Source organism: Lepisma saccharinum, chromosome 1 (assembly GCF_977018435.1).
Source record: "Lepisma saccharinum chromosome 1, izLepSacc3.1, whole genome shotgun sequence".
Lineage (NCBI taxonomy): Eukaryota > Metazoa > Arthropoda > Insecta > Zygentoma > Lepismatidae > Lepisma > Lepisma saccharinum.
Genome location: NC_139229.1, coordinates 138,878,882 through 138,895,047, shown reverse-complemented (window position 1 = coordinate 138,895,047; position 16,166 = coordinate 138,878,882). Strand labels below are relative to the sequence as shown.

General features: G+C 38.2%; 1 protein-coding gene across 1 annotated transcript in view; it reads left to right on the top strand.

Moving 5' to 3' along the window:
• The window catches only part of LOC145986010 (uncharacterized protein C05D11.1-like), a 158,912-nt gene that overhangs the window by 119,417 nt on the left and 23,329 nt on the right, over window positions 1-16,166 (top strand). Inside the window, exons 9-10 of the mRNA XM_083120184.1 lie at window positions 1,519-1,702; window positions 8,929-9,072. Of these exons, the coding sequence (XP_082976310.1) occupies window positions 1,519-1,702; window positions 8,929-9,072 (328 nt within the window). The remainder of the gene's footprint in view (window positions 1-1,518; window positions 1,703-8,928; window positions 9,073-16,166) is intronic.

Sequence of the window (16,166 nt, the reverse complement as noted above, 5' to 3'; positions counted from 1 at the left end):
ACAAAAAAATATCCCTGACTGAGCTCCCAGTATGTAGCGGTATATTTTGTGCTTTTAAGCTGATTCTCAGCAGCATACACAATATACACAACCATACATTTTTTAATCCTTGTCCCGAGGTTCAAAACTTGCAGTACCTGAAGTTCTGTGGATGCTAGTTTAGGCAATAGACACGTACTTCTTCAAATTATAGCTTAACGCCCATTTCCTTTTAGATATTTATAAAACCTATATATATCTAAAAGGAAATGGGCGTTAAGCTATAATTATTCATATTATATTTACAGAAGTTAATTCTTGGCAGTTATTCACAAAATTACATTCCGGTGTACCCTGTCCCCCCTTTCCCGAAGAGAGTGTGTAGACTTGCGTAGCCACTGGCTCCACGAGTAAAAAAAAATATATAACCCTCAGTACCAAAAAAGGTGGCTGAAGGTATGTGTGTTGTGTACCTGGTTTCCCACACGAAATAAACTATTGGAATAATGTGAAAAGAGCAAGTCTGTGTATTAAAAGAAAGTTAACATCCCCATTAGTTCACATGGTAAGGAAAGAAAGCTCGCCCAGCCTCTCCCCTCAGAGAAAAACATCTGAGGCCGACTGCTCCCCTGCCCTTCCTATTTATAGGCCCCACTAATGACCTAAACCGTTACTGGAAACTTACCGCTCCCCAACGGCCAAGAACCCAAACGTACATGAATACATAGATATACACAATTTATAACATAAAAAAATATCCAGTAATGATCGCATAATTACAAAGTTGAAGGGGCACTTTCGTCTCTATTTCATGGGAGGTGTCTGTGGTTTTCGTTTGAATCACCCTGTATAGATATGATTCTGGAGTTAATTGAATTTGGAAATAGCCACACGATAAATCAATAGAAGGGAAATGACTTGATCCCAAAAACGATTGTAACATTCAATGAATTGGTTCAACTCTAACTTGAGAACTTATGACATGCTTATTTAGATTTCCAAAATAGACTATTGGTCTTCATAAACCACCTTGTTTCGGAACAATGTGTAGAGGATTTAAATATGGAGATGATTCCTGATATATGATAAATAAATGATTTTTAAATACATCTGATATCGGTCCCTTAAAAACAATCAGCTTCACATAATGGTCACAACTGACTTTTTTTTTTTTTTTTTTTTTTTTTTGCAAAAGAAAAAAATGGCATAAAATCTGTGATTATTATGATTTAAATTCCAACTGATACATTCCAAAATTCAAACCACTGGCATCAGTATTGGCTCAGCTCTTGATCGATTTGAAGTTTTAAATCCACTGAGGCTAATCGATACTGGACCTACAGTTTAAACTGAGATCTGAACCACTATATGCTTCCACTGGGAATCGAACCCAGGACCTTGATTACAAGGTGACAATGCTACCACTGTGCCATGGGGAAAGTCTATTGGCTCAGCTCTAATAATAAAAAAGAAAATCATTAAACCAAACCTTAATTGTTACAAGTGTAATTTATTCTCCTCTTTTTTCTCTCTCTCTAGGTTGGAAGTGGTGTCTGACAGAATGTATTTGATGGAAGATATGGGACACAGTAATGGGTTTATTATGGGATTAGGTAGTGAGGCTACTGCGTCTCTCTTATGTACAACTAGTTGTGTCATAACGTATGATAATACCGATTTACCAGCACTGCTGGTGTTGTTGCAATATTTAAACCAACCTGAGGTGAGTGAAGATGAAGAGTACATTTTGTTTTTGTGCATTCTTAGCTGATTAGTAGTGAAAGAGGTTTTATTGTGGAATTGAGTGTGCATTTTAATTCCACTTTATGCACAGTAAGGCAAGTCTGGACTAGACCTAATATTTATAATATCCCTTAGTCCGCTGCCATTGCAGGTATGCAACAAAAAAATATGTTGTCGCTGCTGTTGCAGATGTGCAACAAACAGGTTTAGATACAATTATCGAGGGTTTGCAACACTTATATTTGTATATTGAGGTTGAAACACTGACAGTTCCTTCGGGAACATGTTTTGCAATCGTGTTTACAAAAATTTCAAAATTCCTCCCCCCCTCCCCTTTCTCGGCGATAGCCAGAGGCCAGAAGCATGATTCTATCCAGAAGTATAGACTATACAAACGATTGCAAAGGCTCCCATCCCTCCTCTCCTCTGTTAGGAAAGGCCTCACCATAATCGTTCTGAGCAGTGACTGTGAAAGACAGTGTTTTGTGCTTTTCTCATTGTGTGCTCCCTGGGCTGTGTTGAACTTGTGTTGTGTAATTTTTTTGTGATATGTGCTGATTTTTTCGTTTGCACTTTCATCTTGTGTAGCTACTGTGAATCTATTTCTTCCCTGTTGACTCGCCTCTGTGGAAATATGTGTGGAAGAAAATGATTGTGCGTTAGGGAGATGATGAGCTGTTATATGATATGGACAATGAATGTGAGAGCATGGGATAAGATGTTGATCAAGATGCCAAATATTGTAACCCAACATATTATTTTAGTCATTGCATTGTTCCACATATTGAGACTTATTTCACTTTGTATGGCAGCTAGGAACATGAAATAAGTTTCATTATGTTGCAAAAGGTCCATTCTTTGAAAAAAAAAGCAAAAGTTTGGGTTTTCTCCCCAAAGAAGCTGGAGACGAGGGGGCAAACTCCACATTTTTATTTTCTCATTGAAATTCGGGGAATGCAGCCCCTGCCCGTAACTCCCCCTGGTTTGGGCATCCAAATTTTACATGGTTGCATGCACTGATGTTCTACCTGCAAAACAAAAGTTATCCGAAGTAGATTGGTCCCATAGTGCCAGAGTTATTACGATTGTTCTCCATTATGTATACGAATTCAAGTTTCGTGCTCAAAGCCTTGGCGACACTGGGCTTACTTTTGTGAGACCGTGCGGCATACTAAGGGTTACATGATGAATTTCATATAACAGGCAATGGGATAAGAAATTGATATGTTCGTGTTTACCAAATATCATGTTTTACACGTTTGCACATATTATAATAAATTAATAATTATTTAACAGTAATGCGAAGAAGATGGAAGAAGAAATAGAATTCTAAAAGATTTAGTCACTTTTTAGCTTAACAGAGGGGAAAATTCAGAAGAAGGGATATTAATTTTTACACAACTTGATAAGCACAATGACTAATATTTACATGTATTGATCATTAAAATTACTAGTAAAAAGGTTACACAGAAAAAGTTTCCTGGTCAACATGACTAATTGATGTGTGAAATAGGGCACCAAAATAAATATCTCACTGGAAAGGTGATATCTGTGTTACCAGAAGCTCTACAGTAAAAACTTCAAACTTACCAGAAATCTTCGTCAGACATGCTTGTAACTGAAATTCATCCTTCTGTCATTCAACGTGAAATTTGCGAGTGAACTCATGACCTCCCTTCTTGGACACTTGTTCTAGATTCAAATTCAGCCAAGGTTTTTTATGTTAATTTTTTAATGTAGACTTGTGGTAGAAAAACTTCGCACCAACAATTTCTCCACACTGTTCATCGCGACAAATGCACAACTACAGCACACAACTACCGAAAAAGCTTCACTTTTTCATGGAAAACGAAGAAACAACAAGTATGGATACTATCACCTTCCCATTGGGTCGTTTTATTGCTTCACGGTTGCCAGACAATTTTGCCAAATTTTCAGAAAATTGTAGTTCACAGGTTCCTGTAGTGGCTCTTGGTGAGTTTAGATGGCGAGTTTCTAATTTATTTAACAGCCGGCTTGAAAAGAAATTGGACAACTTTGTCACATTATCAGAATTTTTTTCAAACGTGCTAATCAAGTCATGTAATTAAATCTACAGAGTGGTCTTAATGTAGGGGTACCCCCCCCTTTATTTTTGACACTACAATGGTTGTGGATGAATACATTATATGGGCACATACCTGATGTTTTAAGTGTCCAGAACCGTGTTTTTTTGTAGCGCAGGCGAATTCTCAGTTATTTTCTGGCACACTTTCTCATTGCAAGTGTGTCATTTATTGAATAAGTCCTTTTCCGAGTAGTGGATTGGAAGAGGTTCTGAATATTACTCAGCTCCTTAGCCTGGTCACCAAGAAGTCCCGATTTCACCTTTGGGGACTCCTCAATGACAGATTCTGAAATAACCGGTATGACACAATGCAAGAATTACAAAGAGCTGAGAAAGATTCCTTCACGTATGTGGCCCCTTATTAATCTCTGCAAAATATCTGCCAGAACATAACACAGAATTCAACTGTGCTCTTAAACCGCCAGGTATATGTCCATATCAAGCATTCAACCATAACCATCACAGTGTCTAAAATAAATGAGGGTACACCCACTTTGTGAGTGGCCGCGGTGGCTCCGTCGGTAACGCGTCTAACTACCATTCTCAAGATCCCGGGTTCGATCCCCGGCCGGTTCAAATTAGGGAAATTTTCTAACGTTTGAAGCAGCCCCGGCACCCACCCAGCGTCGAATGACATGGGTACCTGGGGGAAACCCTGAGGGGTAAAGGCAGTCAGGGGTGTGATGCTGATCACATCACCTCCACCCATGACTGGATCAAGAAAGTGTGGGGCGTTACCCCCACACCCCCTAAACGCCTTCATGGCATGGTGCTAAGCACAGGGGAGCACTTTACCTTTTTTAAACTTTTTTACACCCACTTTGTGACCACCCTGTACATGATGTACTCAACGTCATTGTAATCCAAATGTACTTTCCACTAAACCTGAGAAAAAATACAAAGCATATATGCGATAATTTTGTGAGTAACAAGAATCTGTAGCAGACTCCCGTGGCTAGCATACCGCATTAGAAAGCCAGGGCTCCTAGGTTCGAATCCCAGGTATGTGTGTTCTTTGTGAGTACCCCTCCATCAATTTCATTATATCATCCCTCATCCTCATCATGATGATTACCGAAAAGTAGCAGAAAGTGACTGTAAATAACAAACATGAAGCAAGAGTCTGTACATTTTCAGTTACAGATATTTTCTTTCCTCATTGGAAATTACATAATTTATTGCTCTACTCTTATAAGTGAATAAGATTATGGAATACAGAACTATTTTTTTCAACGTTTGTAATTTTCTATGTTATGTTAACTTCATTGCTTCTGGCAACTCTACATTGTTTACCTTTCTCCAGAGAGAGGGCCAGGTTCGGCTAAGGGTTGGGTTTCAGATGACAAAACCCTCCATCCTTCCAAGCACAGGTCGGGTGCATGTTATTCCCCAGTTCCCTCTGCTCTTTCCCCTCACGGCTGTACCTGAGAATGCTCTACGTCTCGTAAAGTGGGAGGACAGCATCCCACCAGATTTCTCTTGGAAGTTTCGTATTCCCCCACATGGTAGGGTGCAAACCTATTGTCGCGGAAGAATGAATACAGAACAGACTAACCAACGATGTATAATCAATGGAATATTTGCAATTCAGACAATGTAAAAGCTAATATATAAATGTTAATGGAATGTTTGTTCACTTGTGGTTACACATGGCAGTGCGGCATCCATATCGTTCTTATGAGTGGCCACCCCCTTATCTTGAGCTACTTAACGTTACTTTAATACCTTTGAGGTTAATCGCGATGGGGAAGATCGGATTGAGAAAGAAAGTTAGAAAGTTCAGGTACAGACAACGTGATGGGTTCTGTGCAAGTTATGGATCAGCAGAAATAGGTTAAGAATGAATGGATTTCTTAAACTATACCATGATGTCCAGTTTTCGACCTTTCCAAATTTGCAGGTATTATTCAAAATAAGGTGACATTGCTCTGCAGAACGCATAATGAGCGTCATGATCCATTAAAAACAGACTACGTTGATGTCTACCTTCATTCCATCCTGCAAGTCCGATATTTTAAAAGTGGAGCCAATTGAGGAAATTATCAATAAGCTTTCTAGCAACAACTTTGCCACATCAGAAGTTATCATTTGTGCAAAAGTTTTTTTCAATCAATGTCAATATACATGTAATCATCTACATTGTAAACAATACCTAAAGTAAACGTATAATGCTTAAATATGTCTTGTGTTACATTGTTCCGCAAATTTTGTAATTTGGCATAAAAGGTGATGTTCTACCTTTTTTGGGTGGGGGGGAAGTGCATCATAGGCCTTGGGGGGAATGAGAACCCCTGGTCCCAACGTAGAATTTCAGAAAACTGGATACAGCTGTCCAACCTGGGCTCGCTCAGGTCCAAAACAACCCATAGATATGTTGTAGAAGGCTTGTACGGTATAGAAGATCCATGTAGTCGTAGAATCTTTCGGTAGTTGTCTGTGTCGACATGTGAATAAAACTGCTGCACACTTTGATTGAATTATACTTCATGCACCAGCAAGTAGACCAATGTTTCAACTGTTAATAGTTATTTTGTATTCCTGCTGTAGCATAGTACTTGTAAAGGGCTATTTGTAAAGATGGCAATGTCATCTGCATAGACAGCTAACATGCATTTATAAATGACAGGTACATATATCACTGGTATGTAAAGCAAATAGAAGTGGAGATGAATGGCTTAAAAATTGAACCTGAAATTGTCTGTTTTGTAGATGCTGATCTAATAATTGCACCAATTTAGTAGGAACTTCCAATCCAGCTAGTTTCACAAGTAATCCAGAATGCCAAATTTGATCAGTCTTTGTTGGAATCGAGAAATACTCTTAGGGTATGTCAACTGAGATTAAGTTTCCTGTAACATACTCTCACTACTCAACCAGTTGCATAGTAATACTGTGCTGTTTGCAAAATCTGAATCGGTGATACGGTAACAAACATTTTTCATCCACCACATCCTGTAATTGCCTGAGTAGTATATGTTCAAAGATTTTGCTAACATGGCTCAGAAGACTTATATGCTGTCCTGGTTGTGGCAAAAGGATTATTTTCTCAAGTTTCCAACTTGATGGATAATAGCCAGTAAGGAAAATAGCATTGAAGAGTTTTGCAAGAAAAACAATACTTTTCGAGGACCATTCTTCAGTTGTAATGTGGTAATAGCATCAAAGTCAGGTGCATTACTGGATCGGAGAAGTTTTATAACACCTTTGACCTCCTGGGGGTTGTGAGAAGCAGATAAGCTTTTGAATAGTTCATGACATAGTTGTTCAAGTCAATGTTGAATATTATTGATATAATTGTCATCTCGCGGCTGATCTGGTGTGTGGAATTGATCCTCTAGATGTGTGGAGAACACTTCAGCCTTCTCCTCTGGTTTATAGACCATGCCATTTGAACCTTGGAAAGGGTAGGTAGCGAATTATGGCTTATTTCTCAGATAGTTTTGTAATAATTTCCAGAATCTACTATCCTGCATGGATATCCCAGAGAACTCAGTATCCCCATCGCTGCTGGGTGCAATATCTGCTGAAAGGATTATGAAATTGATTATACAACTGTTTAAAGCGATGGTTATAGGTTTGTTGCCATTTCTATTGGTAATATTTTTTTACAGTTCAGGGAGGATCATTCGCTCACGGGATAGACAGTGGTTATTGTAGAACTGTTTGGGTTATAATAGTGGAGCACACATAAGATGTTTGTATGGTTGCTGTGAGGTTTTGTAAAGTCGAATCAATTTTGGCAGGGTTTTTTAAAGCTAAATGCGAGTCAATAAGACACCAATTGTCAAGTGTAAACATCCCAGCCTGTTGTCATATGATGTTTTGGGGGAGGGGCTTGAGTAAATTATGGTGAGTAATTTCAAAGATTATTGGTTGGCTGTCTGAGTCTAGGTCATGGATAACATAACGACCAGCCAGAATAGATAATAGACACAACTTGGTATATCAAGATATCCAAAATCGGTGGAGGCACATAGTGGTTTGGATCCCACTTTAAATTGTAGGTCCAGTCTTGATTAGTCTATCTGTGCACAAAGTGAACTTAAAAACAAGAAATCAATTAAATCAACCAGTAAACCAGATAAAACTTTTGAAGAAAGCCACTGAAATCGAAAATTTCTGTAATGTTAGTCCAAATGTCCTTCAATTCCTGACCTTTTTTTGTAGTTCTTGTTTTTGCAGCTGTAGCATAACTCCCAGTGGTTGGTAATTCAGGGAAAACTTTCTTGTCTTGTAATGGAGAAGGCGATTCCTTGGTAGTGGTGGAAGACAATTGAACATAATTTTTTCAGAGTTCCTGAGTTCGTTGTATGCTTAGGAAAATTGGATATCCGCCATAGTTAGCAGGCTAGTTTCCATTGCAGTACACATTTAGCGGGTAATGTACGGTCTTTTTTTTAGGCCATTTCCATGTATGATGTAATTGAGCATATTTGACACAGCAAGCTATGGCTTTGCAGTTCCATTAGGCATGTCCCAATTGCTGACATTGGAAACACTAAATTACTGTGGAAGATATTCCTCCTCTATCACCACACACCAATGTTCAAACTATCGTTCTTTATAAAATCCTGTATCAAATTCTGTTTTTAATGCTCAGCAGAAAAAGAGGTATTGGTTTCAATTTATGAGTATGTTGATCCTTCTGTTTCAATTCATATATGAAGCACATAAAAACCCAGTTCTTGATAAAATATCCTTGATATTTATAAGTTTTTAATTTAATGTGTTTTGTTTTTATTTTAGTACTCTCACTGCTAGGTAAGTGAGATTTTATTAACAAAAGATAACAAAAAAAGAAGAAAATAATAAATAAATGGAGAAAATTCTGCTGTGGCTGTTTAGAATCAGCTGCTAGAGTACGTGACTGTCATATGGGGATGGTTTTATTTTCCAGTGTGACGTTGAAAATGCATGGGACCCTGTCATTACACCCCATGTTTCCTCATGGCATATTGCAATCAACAGAGGATAAGTCTCTATCATCATTGTTAATAATTTTATATTAAATTTTTTTGGCAACTTGATCCTATAATATATGTAAATTGATTATGCTATAAGCTTGTATTAAGCTAGTATTTTATTTTGTTCCTTTCAAGGGGCCCATGTGGCATGCGATTCGAGGTCCTGGATTTTCATATGCTTTCAGCATACATGTTGAACCCAATGAGGGCCTTCTTTATTTTAGGTTGGGTAAGGCAAAAGATGTTACTTCTGCATTCAAGGCAGCAATGGAAATTGTGGTAAGTTGGTTTCCCATATAACAACAAGTTTGGAAGAGTATGGCAGCTAAATACAAGAAGTTTCTAGTGTGCTAATTAAGAGTACTGCATGGAACCGCTTTTGCTCACTCATACTCTGATCAATTCTCCCAAGCGGATTGTGATATGCTGGAATATATAGAATGTCAATGTGACAATAATTATACAAATACAGTCAAACTCTCAATTTTACATTTTTCATGTGCCCCTAAATAAAAAAAAAACGTGAGATATAGGAAAATGAAAAAGCAGGAAAGCATAAGGCAAGGGTGAAACTCAAGTGTCAGTAAGAAACAACAACATAATTGACTTTTTAGGGGCATATTGTGCTCAAAATTATGTAACTGAGGGAAATTAGTACGATTATGAATTTCTAAAGAAAAACAAGACCTGCATGTTAAAAATCAATGACAGATTAACAGGACCCACTTCCTAGGGTAAGGGCGTTGGATGACTGCTTCTATCTGTTATTAGTAGGTTCAATGTATGCATCTGATTGTGTGTGATATCTCTTCGTAGTTGATAGTTTTAAAAGTCACGGGTAATTGGTGTAAGTGAGGGGTTGGTCATTTATAGCTGGATGCCAAGCATCTTTATACGTATATGGTAACCAAATTGTCCTGAAGACATGCAGAATGGCTCAGATCCACTTTTAGCTGCATATGTATCCAATCCCAATCAGCCCAACAGAGTGAAGTGAACAAAATAAGCTTTGTGAAACTAATGCATTTTTATACCTCACAATAGGCATGCAGATTGTTATCAGTGACCTGCACAGGATATTCAAAGGTCTTTGAGCATGCCACTTATTGTTATTTACATCCATATGAATTGACGATTTACGAGGTGTGGCTACAAAGAAACCGGACTGTTGCTACATGATCTTTTATTGGTTATTTTGTACAATACGAACATTATCCCCTTCAAAGTACTGCTCCATACGAATCTTCCATTGCTGGAAGCAGTGCTGGAAATCATTTTCTGAAACCATGTTCATGACCTCCGTCGCTTTTCTTTTCACAGATCCTACGGTCATAAATCTAGTTCCTTTCAGTGCTAATTTGACCTTTGAAAATAAAAAAAAAATCTTACAGAGCAAGATCCGGTGAATAGGGTGGATGTTCTAACACTGGGATCCCATTATTGGCCAAAAAAGCCTCGACTGACAATGCCGTGTGGGCAGGAGCATTTTCCTTTTGAAGAATCCATTACTTGCTTTTCCACAAATCAGGTCATCATCTTCTTACTCACAAAGGGTCGTCAGCACCGTAATGAAATAATGTTGGTTGGCAGTTTGACCTTCGGGTACCCAATTCGAATCAATTCACTGACATTTGCATGTTTGATTCAGTTTTTGACGTGCAAGGCCATCCAGGATGCAATTCATCTGCGGTTACTTCTCGTCCCTCTTTAAACCTTTGAAACCCCTCAAACTCGCTTGCCATTTGTCGACAGCAATATCAATCCGGTTTTTTTCTAGCCACACCTCGTATTATTGGATTTAGAAGTTTTGCTGGGGGCAAACACCACTTCCACCAATAAATAATTTTCAGCATGTGACTGGTTTAGAAGAAAAGGGTGATTATATTATGCTTAGCATCATGTGCATTTCCTTCCTGCACTGCTCTGTGTGTTTGAAGGTGTTTATCAGAAGACAGAATTTTTGTTTAGAATTTTTTTTTTTTTTTTAACTCCTTGCAAGATTCAAAACACTGTGGTTTTTCTTCCCTTGGGAGTGGATGATTCATAGCTCTGCAGCCAGGAGACCAAACATTGGCGCTGAGGGGGAGGCAAACAGGTGGTGGAGCCAATGCTCTCTTTTATCACTTCCCACAGAAAGAATGAAGGAGGGAGGGGTAGGATCACTGTTCTCCCATGCTGTCATGTCAATGCTTCAAACATTAAGAGTACAGTAGCAGATTAATGAGTATGTACTTGTGGCACACTATGTTGGTTGAATGTATATGTTCAGGTTCAGGAGCAACTGCGTAATTTTAGATGTCAGAGGATGGGAGATCGGTTTTCGCCTTCATGTTAATTGGTTAAGATGTCTCGGTGTAAGGAGGCTCACTTCCACATGAGCAAGAAAATCAGGGTGGAAATACTTGGAACTTTTCAGTAATTACAAGACTAGTGATGACACCATAAGGGGCATGAAAAAGCAATCTCCTCCCCCTCCCCAAGAAATGAAAAAATAAAGTTCCACCATGCCGTGACACATATATATGGGGAGATGTGGGAGATAATATGATCAGCACCATGCTCTGGCCACCTTTACCCCACTTAATCTTCGATCTCTGCAAATTTGGAGATGATGTGAGATGTGATCAACACCATACTTGGGCAGCATATATCCTCCAAGGTACACATTTGAGGTGGGGTGAGCTCCAGAGGCACTTTATGTGGCAGCTTAAATCACCCACCCTAGGAATCGAACCCAGGTCTCCAGCATAGCAGTCAGATGCACTACCAACTAGTCCACCAGGGCTGCCCAGCAAATGATGAAAAGTAAACAAATATGTGCTCATTTGTCATTTAAATGGTATTTAGATGTGCATTAATTGGCTGCTCTCAGAAAATATTGCCGCACCCCTTCTATATTCAATCATTTTTTCTGACCCAGTCACTGTACAACACACAAGTCACATAATATGCATAGAGAAAATATTCTCTACCTCACGTAGAAGAATACATTTGTCAGGACCCCCTCCCCCCCAAACACACAATTGATTTGACAAGAATATTTTTCCCTCAGTGAGTAAAATATCACCCTATCTGCCCTTAGAAAACAATCACTTTAGCTTCTGAGTTTTCAGTTTCATTCTGATAAACAATAAACAAATTATATACTAATTTATGCAGAATACCATTGTCTCATGCACCCTTCTAAGACAACATTCACAATGCTAATAGCTGTACTGGATCTCATTGGATAAGCAAATAAATATCCAGTACTAGCATCCTGCAATGTCAACAGAAACCTTTTTCCTTTGGAGCTTCTAACAAATAGACTTTGAATACACACACACACACACACACACACACACACACACACACACACACACAGAGGAATAGGATCAGAAAAGGTGCCAGAAGGGCGGATAAATACTAATGATGGAGACAGTAAACACTTACCACACGAAGAGAAATAATTCTATATTTCGCGGTCTGAGTCACATTTTCAAGATGGAAGGAAAAAGATCGGTGTCACTTAGAGAAGAGGCACCAATCTTTTTCCTTCTATCTTGAAAATGCAACTCAGACCGCGAAATATAGAATTATTTCTCTTCGTGTGGTAAGTGTTTACTGTCTCCTTCATCATTAGTGTGTGTGTGTGTGTGTAATATATATAAATATAATCTGTGTATGTGTGTGCGTGGGTGCCTGCATAGTCTCCCTCTGCTATAATGAAACTGAAAAGTTCCTATAGGCAGATGTCTGTTAGGTTTTGTTTTCATAAATATTTCAGTGTTCAACATAACTCAAAATATCTTTTCTCATGCGAGGCCAATAATAAATTTTCTTAATTCTTCTAAGAACTTTATCACCACCGAAGTGACCCATGTTATCGTGATAATTTCTTATTAATACAGAAATCAAAGATTGAGGCATACATATCTCCCATGAATTTTCAAAATAATAATCTCTCATTAACAAAACTCCATTACAAATCTTGTACAGAACGTTGTTCGCTTTATATCAGATCATTTTTGACGGGTACTCACCTTAAGAGATACCATGCTGCCACCACCGATCATGTTCTATTGGACCCCCAGCATTGTGGACTATTGCCTGGCATCGCAGTTTCCATTGCAGCAAGCTCCGCTGCAGGACAGGCATGGGAATTCTGTTTCACTCCTCCCTGCAAGCTTTCCATAGACCATCCAGGGTGCGTGGGTGGCGATGTTGAAGATGTCGTTTCAACAGTCCAAATGGGTAAAAGCCATTGGACTGGTATCTGGGTTTTTCACAGGAATGTCTTCAAACGGAATGACACGAATTCCTAATTCCTCTGCAATTTCCTGATACAAACGTAGTGATGTTCTGGCGGTATGACTCGAAGCCTTGTCCATATGGATCATCACCTGGTTCACGTCCATTCCATACAATTGTGGGATGTCTCTCCGATAGATAGGTGTCAGAATAGAGTCTTGGAAGTATCTGGCATTCACCTTCACATTTTTGTCCACCTTGCATATCATCAACTTACCTTCATATCCGCCCCGTCACAACCAAAAAGCCACGAGGTCAAAGTTGCTGCGCCCCTTGCCGTCAATGTCACGGTATGTGATCGCCCGAATGTGACCACCAGCAGCGAGATGGACATATGATTCATCCATTGTGACAACTTTCTTCCATTTGGAACCCGTCAGGTACTTTTCATACAGTTTCCTGCAGTTCGTCTTACGTTCGGCAATGTGACGTGGTAGAAGGTGGTGTACATGGGCCTTCTGCACACACTTCAACCTGAGGCGCTTACGAATTGTTTTGTTCACAGTTGACGGTGCGAGGTGAAATCTGTGGACCATATCACATTGAGATATCGTGGCACGCCAATCGATGGATCCCCCTTAGCACTATGGGTGACACTTTGTTTGCAGCCCTTTTCCTGGTGGTTTTCGTGGGTGAATGTTTCGCAAGGAGAGCCTGTTGTGTGTAACGGGCCACAATAGCATTTGCAGTAGTCACCCCGAGTGTTAACACATTCTCCCTACACTGTTTCACAATGCGTACATATGAAAACTTAGCATGGAAAAGGGCCATTATGTAACCCTCCTAATACCTGTTGATTTTCGGCGCCATTTGATAATATTCACAACCAACACTTGCGCACCTACAAGGTCAGACACAACACTGCTCCCGCCAGCAGATCCAGCATGATATGCCAGGTTGCAGCACCGAATCGACACTGGTCGGATATAAAGCGAACAACCTCTGTATTACTTCTTCCAATTTGGTTGAAATGCTTCATCATTGCATCGTTCTTGCATCAATGTTTCTACTGGTATATCCAAAATTTAATTTTCAAGGTCACATTATTATTAACATGAACTAAAACAGGTTCAGATCCTTGAAAATGTGTTGATAATAGATCTGTGTGATCATTATCAGAGCCTCTGCAATATTCCACCTTAAGTTGGTATTTCTGAAGTTGGAGAGACAAACACAAGTGAGAGTTCCAATTCCTTGAGTGATTTAACCAAATAAGACATTTGTGGTCACATACTATTGTGAATTGTTTCCATAGAAGATATTGGCTACATTTTTCTATGCAGAATAGTAGACTTAGGCACACTAGTTCCATTATGGTTTAATCATGATTTCTTAATGTACGATTCATGTAACTTATTACCCTATTTTTCATGAACAATTTGATATACTGTAAATAATCTCCAATGCCAAGTAAGGAGGCATCTCCTTGATCCTTGAACATGGAATATTTTATGAATGTGGGGATGGAAAAGTTCAACATTATTTGAAATTGCTTCTTTCAATAAATAAAAACTTTGTTCTTTTTCTGTCCACACCCACTTTTTGCCTTTTCTTAATAATTCATACAAGGGAGTACATATAACAGCAACATTTTGAATAAATTTCCTCATCCATGAGAAATACCAATAATTTTTTGGAGTGTTTTTATATCTTTTGAAGCTGGAAGATCAAGAATAGTTTGTACTATTTCTTACTGCTTTTTTTTTTTGCCAAATGAATACATTGCCAGCAGTTGTTGAGTTGCCCCATAACAAAATCCCATATGTTAAAATGGCATAAGATTGTACAAATAAATTTCCACTTATGCAGGATCGAAGTTCATTTAATAAGACAACGACGACTGGCCATGATTGCCAATTGTGAGGAAAGTAGTATGATCTGTATATAAAACTGTTTTATGGGGTATGGGTAGATCATTTAGATTTAAATGTTCTAAAAGAAAGGACCAAGGACAGAAGCTTGGGGGACTCCGCTTTCAATATTTAGGAGAACTGATTGTTTACTATTTATACTGACCATCTGCTGTCTATTTGATAGATAAGATTTTATGAGGAAGAGTTCAGCTTCTCTGATACCATAAGAGTGTAACTTTTTTATTAGCATTTGTGTGAAACTGAATCAAAAACCTTACTTAAATCAACAAGTGTTGCACTCACAGAAAGTTTAGATTCAAAAGCATCCACTACTGTTGAGACAATCCTTTCATTTGCTTTTGTTGTTGATGAATGAACTCTAAAACCAAACTGTGCATTTGCAAATAAATTATTATTTGATTGATTGATTGATTGAGTTGGTGTTTGAAGTCCTCTTTATGCACAGTGAGGCTAGAGACTAGACCTACAGTTTTAAGTGGGATCCGAACCACTATGTGCCTCCACCAAAATTATTATTTGAAAAATACTTATCTAGCTGAATATGTATACAGCATTCTATGATTTTTGATAGTATAGGCACAAGTGTTATTGGTCGGTAATTACTTAAATTGGACTAATCTCCTTTGTTTATGTATTGGAACAACAACTGAGACTTTGAGACATGTGGGGATACACCCACTGTCAAACATCCAATTAATAAGACTACTATGTGGGTACTTCATAATATCTATAATTCTTTTTGTAACAGTTTGGCAAACCATAGAAGTCCTCAGATTTTGAGATGTTTAATTTTTGTTACTCTAATAAAATGTCCATTGGTTTAACTTCATACTATATGAATCTAGGCAGATTACTACTACTATTGCCATGTGATATTAGTATATCATTTACATTACCATGATTGAGCAATACAATCTTTTGATGTTGCTCCTTGTGGGGTCACCCTTACCAGACTTGACAAAAATGTAATTAAATTTGTCTGGCGTAATCTCATTTGTTTTGTATTTCACTTAGCTCAGTTTTAATAATTTCCAAAGCAGCTTTATATTTATTATTGGAATTATTAATGAAGTGATCATTTGTGGCTTCTTTAATTTTTGACTTATAAATGCTCTTTAATTTAGTCAACTTATTATTTTTATATCCATCGTAATACATCATAAGCTGTGTTTTTAATTGAGTTAATTGAGGAGTATAACAATCATCTAT